The sequence below is a fragment of the Thrips palmi genome, unplaced genomic scaffold (assembly GCF_012932325.1).
Source record: "Thrips palmi isolate BJ-2018 unplaced genomic scaffold, TpBJ-2018v1 HiC_scaffold_17, whole genome shotgun sequence".
Lineage (NCBI taxonomy): Eukaryota > Metazoa > Arthropoda > Insecta > Thysanoptera > Thripidae > Thrips > Thrips palmi.
Window position 1 is genome coordinate 6,404,209 of NW_023144626.1, and position 12,354 is coordinate 6,416,562.

At 42.6% G+C, this 12,354-nt stretch overlaps 2 protein-coding genes across 5 annotated transcripts; both read right to left on the reverse strand.

The window, feature by feature from the left end:
* Positions 1-286: 286 nt before the first annotated feature.
* Positions 287-4,739, reverse strand: LOC117643613 (dolichyl-diphosphooligosaccharide--protein glycosyltransferase subunit STT3A). 3 transcript variants are annotated; one of them, XM_034382595.1, is made up of 10 exons: positions 4,677-4,739; positions 4,083-4,208; positions 3,826-3,993; positions 3,589-3,749; positions 3,415-3,505; positions 3,235-3,341; positions 2,975-3,166; positions 2,494-2,886; positions 1,838-2,411; positions 287-1,752 (listed from the first exon to the last, which is right to left on the reverse strand). In XM_034382595.1, exons 2-10 carry the CDS (start codon positions 4,189-4,191, stop codon positions 1,415-1,417), a joined length of 2,133 nt encoding a protein of 710 aa, XP_034238486.1. In that variant the 5' UTR covers positions 4,192-4,208; positions 4,677-4,739; the 3' UTR covers positions 287-1,414. The 3 variants fall into 3 exon arrangements, with proteins under 3 accessions (XP_034238486.1, XP_034238487.1, XP_034238488.1); XM_034382596.1 differs by lacking the exon at positions 4,677-4,739 and adding an exon at positions 4,525-4,666; XM_034382597.1 differs by lacking the exon at positions 4,677-4,739 and adding an exon at positions 4,355-4,373.
* A 228-nt stretch (positions 4,740-4,967) lies between these two features.
* LOC117643779 (armadillo repeat-containing protein 2) lies at positions 4,968-11,163 on the reverse strand. 2 transcript variants are annotated; one of them, XM_034382858.1, is made up of 18 exons: positions 10,979-11,163; positions 9,926-10,196; positions 9,721-9,860; positions 9,458-9,634; positions 8,887-9,369; positions 8,159-8,329; positions 7,881-8,065; positions 7,674-7,776; positions 7,419-7,591; positions 7,103-7,299; positions 6,868-7,036; positions 6,621-6,788; positions 6,388-6,534; positions 6,116-6,284; positions 5,911-6,024; positions 5,701-5,833; positions 5,458-5,615; positions 4,968-5,374 (listed from the first exon to the last, which is right to left on the reverse strand). In XM_034382858.1, exons 2-18 carry the CDS (start codon positions 10,186-10,188, stop codon positions 5,097-5,099), a joined length of 3,228 nt encoding a protein of 1,075 aa, XP_034238749.1. In that variant the 5' UTR covers positions 10,189-10,196; positions 10,979-11,163; the 3' UTR covers positions 4,968-5,096. The 2 variants fall into 2 exon arrangements, with proteins under 2 accessions (XP_034238749.1, XP_034238748.1); XM_034382857.1 differs by lacking the exon at positions 10,979-11,163 and adding an exon at positions 10,270-10,428.
* Between the last annotated feature and the right edge of the window lie 1,191 nt (positions 11,164-12,354).

Genomic DNA, 12,354 nt, shown 5'->3' on the forward strand with positions numbered 1-12,354 from the left:
TAATAGGTTGTTATCATGGAAAGGAAAATGTGTTCATTTTATAAAAAATTACTTTAAAAGCTGTTTTTCTGTTAAATTGTAAAATAAACTGGTCTGTTGGATCCTTAGATTAACATTGTTGATTTCAAAGTCACCTTCCCAGTTATGTAATACCCACTGAAATGATCATGCGACAGATAGATGATGATAGGAATATGGAACCAACTGTTAATAGAGATTCCACAAGTGAGCAACTGTGTTGAAAACTGTTAAAGGAAAATTATGAGGGGGAAAAAACACACAATCATGGCTGTATGCAGCTAATTTATCAATGCGAAACACATACACACATGTCAGTCATTCATCCTTGCAACTAGTGACCAACCCATTAGGAAGCTGTAGAATCCATAACAAAAATACTATACTAGATAAAACCTTACTCAGCATGCAATATTTACACTTTCTTTGTCTTCCATCTACAAACCGAAACAAACATAACAACTCAGCTTCGGTGTGAATTTGGAAGTTTGTGCATTTCTTTACATGCCTACAACAAAGGGAGAGCCATACTCTCCTTCCACAATTTAATCAGAGTGGACATGTTAACTAGACTAAGGTTTGAGCCCACTTGTAGCACTTATCTAAGCATTGATAAACCCCCTTAATTGATCTTGATTCTTCAAAGGGGAACTTTCTATCTTAATAACAGCATGTACGAAAACATTTGTATATGTTCCTAAATGACTTTTTTTAAAATTTCTAGTTTGTAACAGTTCCTGGCAAGTCTCATAGTCATGACTAGGCACAATGTAGATCAGTAACATGACTTTATAAGTTGCAATTAATTTACAAAGGCAAAAAAAAGTATCAGCAACTGTTACAGTACTGGTGAATGAGTATAAGGAAATGTTAAATTTCTCAAAAATTCGATGTGTGCAGAAACATGTAAGAGTAACACTAAAGTTCATGAAAGTTAATACAAGTTGGCAGACAAATATCAAGAGCACTCTGTATAGTTTGACTTCATCAAAATCAAATATAAAGTACTTCTGATTTTTTAAGGGTAAAGGAGAAAATTTGACATTGTCACCAGACAGACAAGCAGTAGCCAAGTACTGTTACGGGCTCCACGGCTCCACTATCACACTAACATAAAATTCTAGAGGCAATTCGTAATAGGCACCCATGGACAATATATTACACAACAAACTTGTCCTGAAAATCAGATCTTCCCAAATAACACATACCAAAATGTTTTACACCCATATGCAAAGTCATCAGTAGATACTAGTCAAAAATACAATCAATAATCAATATTGTGCAAAGAGATTAACAGGCTGATTAAGAAAAAATTGAAATGTTATTATGAAGATTTTCATGTACTCTGCAATACATGGAAGATGCTTCTGCGGTCTTGAATAATCAGTTTTTCATATTATCGTGTACCTCTATTCGGCAAGTCTTTCACTTTGTAAATGCGCACTAACCAATGATCCGTGGTGTAGGCCTCTTCTAACACATCCAATTCAAAATCTTTATTACCTATTTCAGCTCCACGGACTCTATCCCAACCTGCAGGCCTTCCCATTTCAGTGAATTGTTGTCCAAACCGATAGTAGCACATTTTGTACATTAAACAATTCAGCAAAGTGGGAGAGCCTTCCTTGTCAACTCGGAACTCCCCTGACGATGAGTAATAATCTGTTTCTTTGATGTGGCTACCACTTTCTGTACTACCACCAATACGAACCATCCACAAGAATTTGTTAATGTCTGGAAAGAAGAATTTGAAAAAAACACAATTAAAATGCAGCTTTGAATGGATGAATTAAACCATAAGAAAGAATATTTCACTTACCATCTGAAGAATAACCTATTACTCCTCCAAATATGACAAGCACATAATCAACATCCAGTTCCTTCATTATTTCATAAGCTTTGTCTTCTGGAGATGCCATGGCCTGACCCACTCGAGAGATGTGTGTATTATTCCAAGTGTTGTTGTCCACTAAAATCGTCCGGTTGGCCATAGCAGTAATTTGATAGCCGTAATCCCACCAAGACATAATTTTAGCATCTTCAGGTGTGTTCATTTTCAACCAGTAATAAGCTTCTCTGAAGTCATCAAAAAGTACCCTAGAACCATCTTGAGAACGAGCTGACAGAACAATACTGGGAGAGCTGTAAGCTTCTGATGTAACCCAGGTACAGTGGAAAGTGTAAGAAATTAACAAGAAGGTTATCATTCCCACAAAAGCAGTAGCTATTTCACTCTTCATTGTAAAGTGTGAGTCAAACTTCTTAGATTTTTTGTCAGCAACTTTAGAAGGATCCACTTGTTTCATGTAGATGGTGAGCATGGCAGAGACAGCAATTCCCGAAAGAATACACATAACAGGAGCCAAAACCAACATAAGACGAACCATCACACCCTGCAAAGCAAATAAAATGTTGATGAGTACAAATTTGACAATTTAGTCAAATCCAATGTCACAACAAACATAAGTTACTTACAGCGAAATAAATGCTGGTAACACCATACAGAATGATAAATATGTTAGAATCAGTTAACTTGGAAAAGCAGAAGTACAAGCCCGTAGGAAACAGGAAGACCATTATCTGAAGATCAAAGTAAAACGAGCTCCAGGATGTGGGCTGATGCTCAGAAACAGAAGCAATGATTGGAATATTATTTTTGGCATATGAGGGGTCTAGGAGAGAGTAAAAGCGTCCAGTCCATGGGGCAATCTTGCCACTCATGGTGAGCACTGCCGCAAAGACAGTAGTGATGCCTGCAATAGCCCAAATAAGGGCTCTGAACAGCACCTCAAAATCTTCCTTATTTAGTTTACTCTTAAGGTATTCAACAGCAGAGAAGATTTGGCACAGACCAAAAACACCCAAAGCCTGCAAAAGAAAAAAGAAGACAAGACAAATTGTAAGTTTCCTCATCTGTCTCAGTCATCTATCTTGACTTTGATGTTATTAATCTTACCAGCATGTGCTCAGATGTCTGAATTGGCTGGAAACCAACAAAGCTCACTTGCATTGACAACAGCGTACCAACACAGTATAGAGTGCTATAAGCTGAGTAAATGCGATGAGAAAACCGTCCAGTAAACATGAGCACCAAGACATGCAGTGGGATAAGATTTATAAGGAAAACATAGCCTCCCCAAGATGATACCTGCAAAATAGATTTGGGTAAATTTTGCTATGTTTGAAGAATTAAAGATTAACACTACCTTTACTAACCATGTAGAAGTAGCTTAGTGCAGCCATTGTACTCCAGTAAATGGTTCCTGTTTTGACTGCCTTGATCCACATGTAGTAAGTTAACAGCATACAAAATATGGCAATTCCTACAAAACATTACATGTGTTGAAAATATAAAAACATTTAAAGATGAGAAACTATTTGTGTATTTTTAAATACCTTCATTATCATAAGAGCCGGCCACCGATCTAGAGATGTAGCCTGGAACTATTGATATCATAACAGCAGCTACCAAGCCAGCACCAGAATCCTGAAATTTTGGAATGTTTGGACAGTTTAAAAATTCGAAAGTGTTGTAAGTTATATTCATACAGAATTGAGACATATACATACCCACAATTCCTTTGTTAGACAGTAAGTAACAACTGTAGTAAGACTGGAGAAAAATGGAGCCAAGAAAACACAAACATTTCTGATATCAATAGTAATGTTGACAAGCCACATAAGTCGGAAGAGAGCTGCAGAGGTGACCATCAATCCTGGGTATATTGTGCCTGGAGAGGAAATTTAAGTGTGATGATCAAACACAACTACAGTTAAAGTTGGAGATAAATTGCCAATGAAACATACCACCAATGATTCGACCCAGTGGGTACCATGCTCTATCATCAAACCAATTGTGGAAATTGTAGAAGCCCTCTTCGGTTAGGAATTTTGTTGTTCGGTAATTGAAATAGGGATCAAACTCGTGGATAACACTCTCATATCGTAGAACAGAGAAGAGCCTCGTCGCAAAAGCTGTCAATGAGAAAATTAAGGGTAATCAAAGTCAACTAAGTGAAGTCCACAATTCAACAAAAACTATCAAAATATATCGATATAATTACACAGAACTGCTGCTAAGGACAGAATACTTAGAGTCAAAAATGTCTCTTGTTTGTCCCTTGTCAAACGGAGCAAATGAGTGTTCAGACGTAGAATTCCCATGATTCCCATGGTCAGAATTTTTTGGTCTGGAACAAAACAAGAACAGTTACATATGAAAATTTATGACACTGTCTGAGTTGTTTGTAGTGAGAGCATTAACAAACAAATATCAACTTTGATATCACTATGATAGATTGAAATTTACATTGATTCCTCTAACAAATTGACATACCAAATCAGTTTTACCATTAAGAGTGACACCCTGTACCAGTACAAAAGATTTCAAGCTTCCCAATTTTACAAAACGACACAAAATTTGACATTATAATAGACGGAGGAAACCAAATAGGGTTTGGGTCCAAGAGGAAATCAAACAATTTGGTTCATAGACATGGGCTTAACCTTAGAAAGTGACACATAGTTCTGAAGGAAAAGAGGAAAAGGTGAAAAAATTGTTGCTGAGAGTTTTCAAAGATTCTTGAGATAAAAATGTAAGATAATTTGACTGGATGAAACGCATGGTTGCAAATATTTGATTATCAGAATGTACTTACGTCAACACAACATCTACCCGGCCGGCGAGCCAAAGTTGACTACCCCTCCCTCCCCTGTCCCCTCCTACTCCCCCTTCCTCTGCGTGGCAGTGGCAGCGCACCAAACACCAGCGATCAGAAGGCGGTGAGGGCGGGATTTTTGATAAAGAGGGGTGTTTTGAATACGCCCTCACGTTAATTTCGTCCCCCGATATGAATTTGGGTGAGAAACCATCGATGTTGCTTCGTAACTGGCTATTGATAATGTATCGTGCCAATGGTAAGAAAGGTAGAAATAAAATTGAATGCAAATTACAATTTAAATTGGATTTTTTATTTATAAGAATACGATAGAATAGGGGAATAAACACAATTGGAATTCTAAGACAGTACTGTTCCTTATGCAGGAGAATTAGGTCATACAAACAAAATCTACAGTAATCAGGTTATATTCGGTGTTGGTACAATAGAACCAGAATTAGCTGGGATCTCCTCCCATTGGTTTGCTGAAGAGCTAATGACGCTGTTATGTTGGCCTGTAGATAAATCCGGAGGTAAGCTATGTTGCTGAATTCCATCCATGTATGTTTCAATTTTCTCCAGTAAATTGGTAGCTATTACTGCAAACTCTTCCCATTGCTGATATATCCCAGACAGGGCATTTTCATTAGAATTGTTTTCAGCAATAAAATCTCTAGTTCCGAAGAGGCGCTCATCATCTGATGAATGAAAGTGGAAATATAAATCCAACAAACCAATACACCTTTCTCTAGATAGTTTTAAAAAAAAAAAAGGCACTTACCCAGAAAATCAACTAAGACTTCAACGAGCTGAGAGGTATGATCTGCACCAAGCCAGTTCAAATTTGTCATGTCAATACAAAAGTTCCATAACACCTGGCATATAAGGCTTGCCAGTTGCCAGTCACTCTCGCCATGGTAAACGAGCAATGCTATAAGCCTGGTGTCAAACAGGTCATAATTTTATTATGATTTAATACCATCAACTATCACCTCATGAAACTAAGTCACTACCCAGTAATTACCTAGAAATTCCTTGGGTATGCTGCAAAGCTTCTCTTTTGTCTGCATCAGCCATGAGATTAACCAAAACTCCAGTTGTAGAACGCAACAATTCATGGTTATCAGTTTGCAGGAATTTTAGAAGCTGATTGAGACCTGGAGAAAAAGGAAAAGGTGAGAGATTTAATAATAATTTATGCAAACAAAATAATTTACAAGTGAAACCCACAAACCTCCAGTTTCCAGTAGGAAATCCCGTGCTGGTTTAGATCTAGTGAGATTCCCCAGCACCTTAGTAGTCTCTACCAGGCATTCATCTAAACTGCTCATGAGAAGAGTGTATAAAGCTGACAGGAAAAAAATTGCAACAGGGAAGAAAATTAGTCATTTTATAAATTGACATTAGTCATTTGAAAAATCATAGAGGAGAATGCTCACCTTGAGACAGATCCATGATGTGGACATTGAAAACCGATTGCTCGGCACCGCAAGGATAAAATGTAAGGTTGTTTAAAGTACTAAGTGTTGACAATACAAGCTCAGCACTTTCAGCTACTGATTTCCGTCTTAATACAGTCAGTAGCAGGCTCACAGCTCGGTCTCCAATCTATAAATAAGTAAGCACAGAAGGAAATTAACATGAGAAAATAAATATCATACAGCCGAATAACTCAATATTAATCATCTGAAGTTGCATAGCAAATACTCACTGAACTATCCTTTTCATTTAAATGATCACCCCAAGAATCATTTCTAATGCTGAGATCAGCCCCATCCTTGATAAGAGCCTTAGGAGTGCATGTCAGACGTTCACCCACCTCCATATTCATACTCATGTTAGCTATTATCCTTATCATCTGAAAAATTTGAGGAAATAATTGAACATTTTAGAAAGCCCCTTAACTTAACACAAGATACTGTAAGAAAAAAGTACACATTTTACCTTGACAATGACATCCTCAATTGATCCATCTGATCCTGATTCCAGTGGCAAACTCTGTTCTTTTTGTGGGTGGTGCTGAGGGTCTTGACTTGCAAGGTCAAGATCTTTTTGCAAGTACAATTGCAGCAAATCCATCAGAGTATCCATGGCTCCATCAGTTTCCAAGAGCTTAAAAAACATAAAATAACAAATTAATTTTGAATTTATGGACTAAGACGGATGAGGGCGGTGCAATCTCGCGCATTACCTGCAAGCGTATATCATCACTTTTGGCTAACAGATTGCCCAGGGCATAGCCCAATCTCACGACAATGTCTTGACGTCCAGGATACTTAGAAAATAATTTAGCAAAAAGTTTGGTACAATTTCTGTATTTTGCTATGGCCTTACAACAATCATCATTGGTAGAAATGATACTGTGAAAAGAAACTTTAGTTGCAGTTTGAAGTACATACAATAGGATTCATATTAAGAAAAATTACCTGAAGGTTCGAGCTATGTTAGTGACAAGATCAAGGTCAGTGCTGAATAGCTCCATGGACTGACACAGTTGAGAAACTGCACCATTGGCTACTAGCATGGGGAATGTTGTTTCCTCTCCAGCAATATTTCTGAGAGCACCAGTCAGTTGAAATATGGCATGACTGGTTTGCTCTGGTAGCCGACCTCCCTCTGAGCGCTGATAAAGAGATTAATTGAACAGTAGTATAAATTGTCAACAACAGGTACAAAACTGTTCAATGAAGTGCAATACATAAGTTTCAGTTCACTGCCAGGATTATTTTTTTTTTTAATTACCACTGAGTTGACGATTTTAAGGTGAAGAACCATGAGGTCAAGAGTACCAAGATCAAGAATATGGCTCAATAGTTGATTGTTCATGGTGAGAAACTTGAGAGCACCATAGCCATAAACACAAGCCTCTGCATCCTCTAGAGGGCTAGCTGTGCCCAAGGCATCAATAAAGAGGTCTAAAGGCAAAAGGAATGAAAATTGTAGAAAAAAGCAAATGTTACGAAAGACATTGAAGATATGGAGCAGAATTAAACTTACCAAGGATATTTCCCTCTAAGAATAGATAATCATTCTTGTCGGTCCTGGCAACTTTGAAAACTAATTTGCACACTCCTGCTAAATTACTGCCAGTAACTGGCAACTTCATGACAAAAAATTACAAAAAGAAAAAAGGAATCAAATTACCAAAGAGAAACAACAATCAAGGTAAGAACTCTCTTCAGAACATGGTAACAAGGAGCTTACACAAAATATGACACGTGCTAGTTTGAGCAGGAGACTGTCTTCAGAACGCTCCACAAACCTATAAACACACTTTAAAACTTGGGTTTTAAGTTTTGAACTTATGTCTCCTTTTCTTTGAAAGACTGATCCATTCAATGCATTATAGAGTTCATCCAAGTTTTGCATCACCACTGCATCAGCACCTCCTGTTGAAAAAAAAAATTAAAATAGTTTAACTGTTAATTCCATGTGAACTCTGAAAAAAAGTTAATGTTTATATTGAGGGCAAATCAGCTTACCATTAATGGCAAGCTCAGTTAATTTGTTGATGATCTGTTGGGTTTTTGACGTCATGAGATTTTCCTCTGGGTACTTCATTTCTTTATTCACATTGGCTAGCTTTGCTTCATTGATACAGTTATCATAAATAGCAGACTCCTTGTCAGGCTCAAATTTTTTGGACACATTAGCTGTGAATTAAATATGTTTTTAATATTCAAGGTTTATTTTTCAATACATGTTGCAGTATGATGATAGGAGTATGCTGCCAGCTCAAGGGTAGAAATATACTTCTATTGTTAAAGAATTAAGAGGACTGACCCAGATATGAAAAATATTTATAGAATGAAAGTTACAAATACAACACTGGTTTTGAAAACAACACACACCAAGCTACGTTCAAAACACTCAATTTCAAAACTCACCTGGCAAAGGAGTTTTAAACTTAAAATAAGCAAAGAGAAACTGCCCAGCCCTCACTTTGCCATTAATTTTTCTTTCCTAACAAAACAAAAAAAAAAGGAACCCTGACCAATTTTTGCCCAACCCAATTGGTTATATCAGATTATTTGTTTTCAAAAGCCAATTTTCTATTTCCGTCCACTGGTCTAGGCTCACAAAGTGAAGATCTGGAACATGTGAAAGAACCCTCTGAAGGAATTTCTCTTTGAGTAAAGTGACCAAGATTGCCTTGAGCAGCAGTAAACTTCTTTCTCTTTTAATGTTTTTACTTATGAATGTGACTCACCATGCAGATTTTCACCGAAGACACCACCATCCACTTCTGTGAGTGGGTATGAGTCTCTTGCTCCAGTTGTAATGTTTGGACCAAACAGATTGTGTTCGATTTCCGATGAGTTCATTGACGCTTTCTTAGCAATTTGACCAGTAGTAGCTACATTTTGAAATCTCAACATTTCACTTGGAAGATTACCTACATCTAAAGAAAGCATTGATGGCTCTGGTGGTTTCTCACTAGATGACAAGCTGTTATTCTTTGGAGAGGGGCTCATAGTATTAACTAAGCCATTATCATGTTTCATCTGTTTCCTTGGTGTTTTGCTAGTCTGCGAGCTTAACTGAGCACTACTTTCTCTTTGTAGATCAGCAATATCCAAGCAGTCTGAAAGTCGTTCAAAGTGCTCTTTAGGACTGCTGTAAGCATTTCGAACAGGAGTCTCATTTGCATGTAATTTTGATGGGTTATCAGTGCCTTCCAGCTCCTCTGGTACTGAACATAAAAAAATTGGTCAGAAACACAAATTATCGGTATGGAACAAAAAAATATATAAAGATTCATATATCTCTCAGTTTCTTACAGTTGTCGAGAGATGCAGATGCCCTGAATTGATGTCTACGTTTACGTCGCAGTTCCTGGGCATCAACCATTTTACTGATAGATGGCAAGCGAGTCCAAGCATTCGCCAATGGGAAAGAAGCATCGCCTGTGCTTCCAAAATCACCAATGGAACCAAACTCTGAAGTGAGATGCCGCTCTGTGTAAGAAAGGAAATAAGGATGTAAATCCGAGATGCACATCCACAGTGGTGAACTCAGCAATGTACATTTGTTTTAAAATCACCTTTCACCATATCCAAAGTTGCACTGTGTGTGTGGCTGCTTGTTGACATTGGCTGGAGTTGTGCAGTCCTTTTTGGAGGGAAGCTGTTTGAAAAACTTGCATCCCCAGAGTCTCCATCTTGGCATTGTAAGTAGCGCAAGCTGCAAGACAAAGAGTCAGTTGCCAAAGTAGTAAGATTTTAAAAACGAAAGAAATGAAGTCTTACCTGAATGAGCTTGGCGGTCTTTGGCTGGTGCCTCTTGACCGACCAAATAGCGTTCTCTGGCCATCCCGTGGAGTGTAAGGTCGTTTTGTGTTCACAGGCTGAATAACTGTTGAGCTCGACTTGGAGGTGTTTGCCACTTCACTGTGTGTAATTGCAGCCCTAGCTTCACTGATAATTTCTGAGCTTGTTTTCTTCACACAGGCAGGTGGTTCATAAAATGCAAGGTGGGTTTTACTTTTACCACTCTTCGACTTTTTCTCCATGTCAAGGCCTGGTCGAAGAAAACAATTTAATCAAAGGTCACACAATTAATAATTAGTTATTCTCAGCTGGAGACAGTTTACATAAATAGCTGCCAACTCCTGCCAAAACAAGAGTGTGCTCTGACATTCCTCTACTGAAGTGGCCACTACATCATGTAGCGAGTTTCGCAGGGGGCGGGAGGCGGGACCGACTGCCAAGTGCGACGGAGTAATTTCGAGAAATAGGGCCGAGGCGGGGCGAGGCGGGGCGAGGCGGGGCACCCCTAGCCCCGCCTGCCCAGCCCCTACCGCCGAGCACCGCTCACGCCACCGCGGCCTGGCGTGGCGAGACGGCGACCCGCAGAAGTGGGTCGGAAGTTCAGGGTGGCCAGCGACGGCGAGGTACAATAAGGTAACGCAACGCGCAACGCGTGTAGTGGCCGGCCCGGGGGTAGGACAGGACCTGGGTGACCCCCACCCCGTCGTGGCTGGACAAGTGGAAAGGCGCTTGGTTCCACTCGAGAACCGGCCCACAGAAAACAATGGCTAGGCTTTCTATCCAATCCACCCCCAAGAAACTGTGTCCTGTCCAGAGTATGTCACTACGTCCACCCGAGTCCATAGGACTGCGAGACAGACTGCCTACCCACTGGGCCCCGTTGCCCCTGACGACGGCTGGGTAGGCAATCCCGGATAACACAGGGGAGGATCTCAAACAGGAGCCCCACGGCTCTTCGAGGCGAAGGCCGACCTGGACAGCCAGACTTTGCCCGGGCCATAGCCGAAGTGACAGGCAGATAAAAACACTCACCGGCAATGGAAGTCCAATCAAGATCTCATCGGCCGGGTGTCCCTGCCCTGGCTCGGCTCGGTCGCTCGTCCTGCATTGAAGACGCTCCGCTGCGCGCCGCGCCTCGAGCTTCACCCCGACGACGCCGCCCCGCTATGGCTGGCAGTAAACACTACGCGGCCGCCAAGCAACGCAACGCAACACAACGCGGCGGGGCGCGGCGGGGCGCGGCGGGGCGGGAATGCCACCGGAGTGCTTCGGCACGGCTCGGCACGGCAAAGCACGGAGCGGAGGATCGAACTTGGAATGGCGCTGGGCGCTAGCGGCCGGCGCGGGTAGGGTAGAGGTGGGCGTGCGGGGCGGGGGCAAGGCGGACTTCCCCGTCGCTGCGCCGGGCCCGGCTGGGCCCCGCCACCGCCCTTCCCGCGCCGATTGCAGCGAGGGGCCAGAGCGGGGCAGAGACTGAGACGGCGGGCCGGCAGGGCGTGCATGCGTCCCTGTCCCTGCAAGGGAAGGGGTGGGGCACTGCTCGGCCGGCACTACGCGTAGCTACGGGGCTAGGGGCGCGGCACCTGCCGAGTCGCACCAAGCACCAGCGACTTCAGCCCGCTTCAGCCCTACGTCGCACCGAGCAGCGCCCGGCGGCGCCCTGGCGGCCAGGCACGACTGGCCTGCATCGATTTGGACGCGGCGGCTCCACTCCCCGCAGCTCGTCTGGCCCCTTTATGTATTCAGTCACGCAGGGTCTGCGGCACAAGTAAAGGACCTGACCCAAGGCTGGCCCAGCTCAGCTGGTTCAAGGCGGCTCCAGAGTAAATTTGCACTGTTGGGCTGGAGCTGGCGGCTCGCCACCGAGAGGCCTCTCTGGAACCGTCACCGTGTACGACATGCAAGGGAAATGCCTAGCACGTGGCAGGACCGCCATCGCGTGCGAACGCACGGCACGAACACACCTGAGGCTCGCTCAGGGCTCGGGTGGCACTCTGGCGGCACGCGGTCCTTCCCTCACGTCGCACTGCGAGAGCGGGCAGCCTAGCCGCCTAGCCGGCAGCGGGAGTGACGGCGTGACAGGTAGTCCGGGTGGCGGTGTGGCGGTCTCCAACGCTCCAACGCTCGAACGCAGCCCCGGGTCGCGTCGGGTCGATGGAGCGCGCCGCGCCAATCGGATGGAACCAGACGTTAGGCTTGGCTGATAAAACTTTTACCAAGGTGATTTCGGGTCAAGGCGTAGGAGGTTTCAACCGGCCATGCCGCCGTGCCGCTATCGCCGAGCCCAGTGCTGCGGTGCTGCGGGCGGCGCCACCCGCGCCACCATAGCGCCACGGCACGCGACGGCAACCTTCGGGCCTTCGGGCTGTGCCGCTGGGCGGGGCGCGGGGCAAGCCAGGGTGACTAGG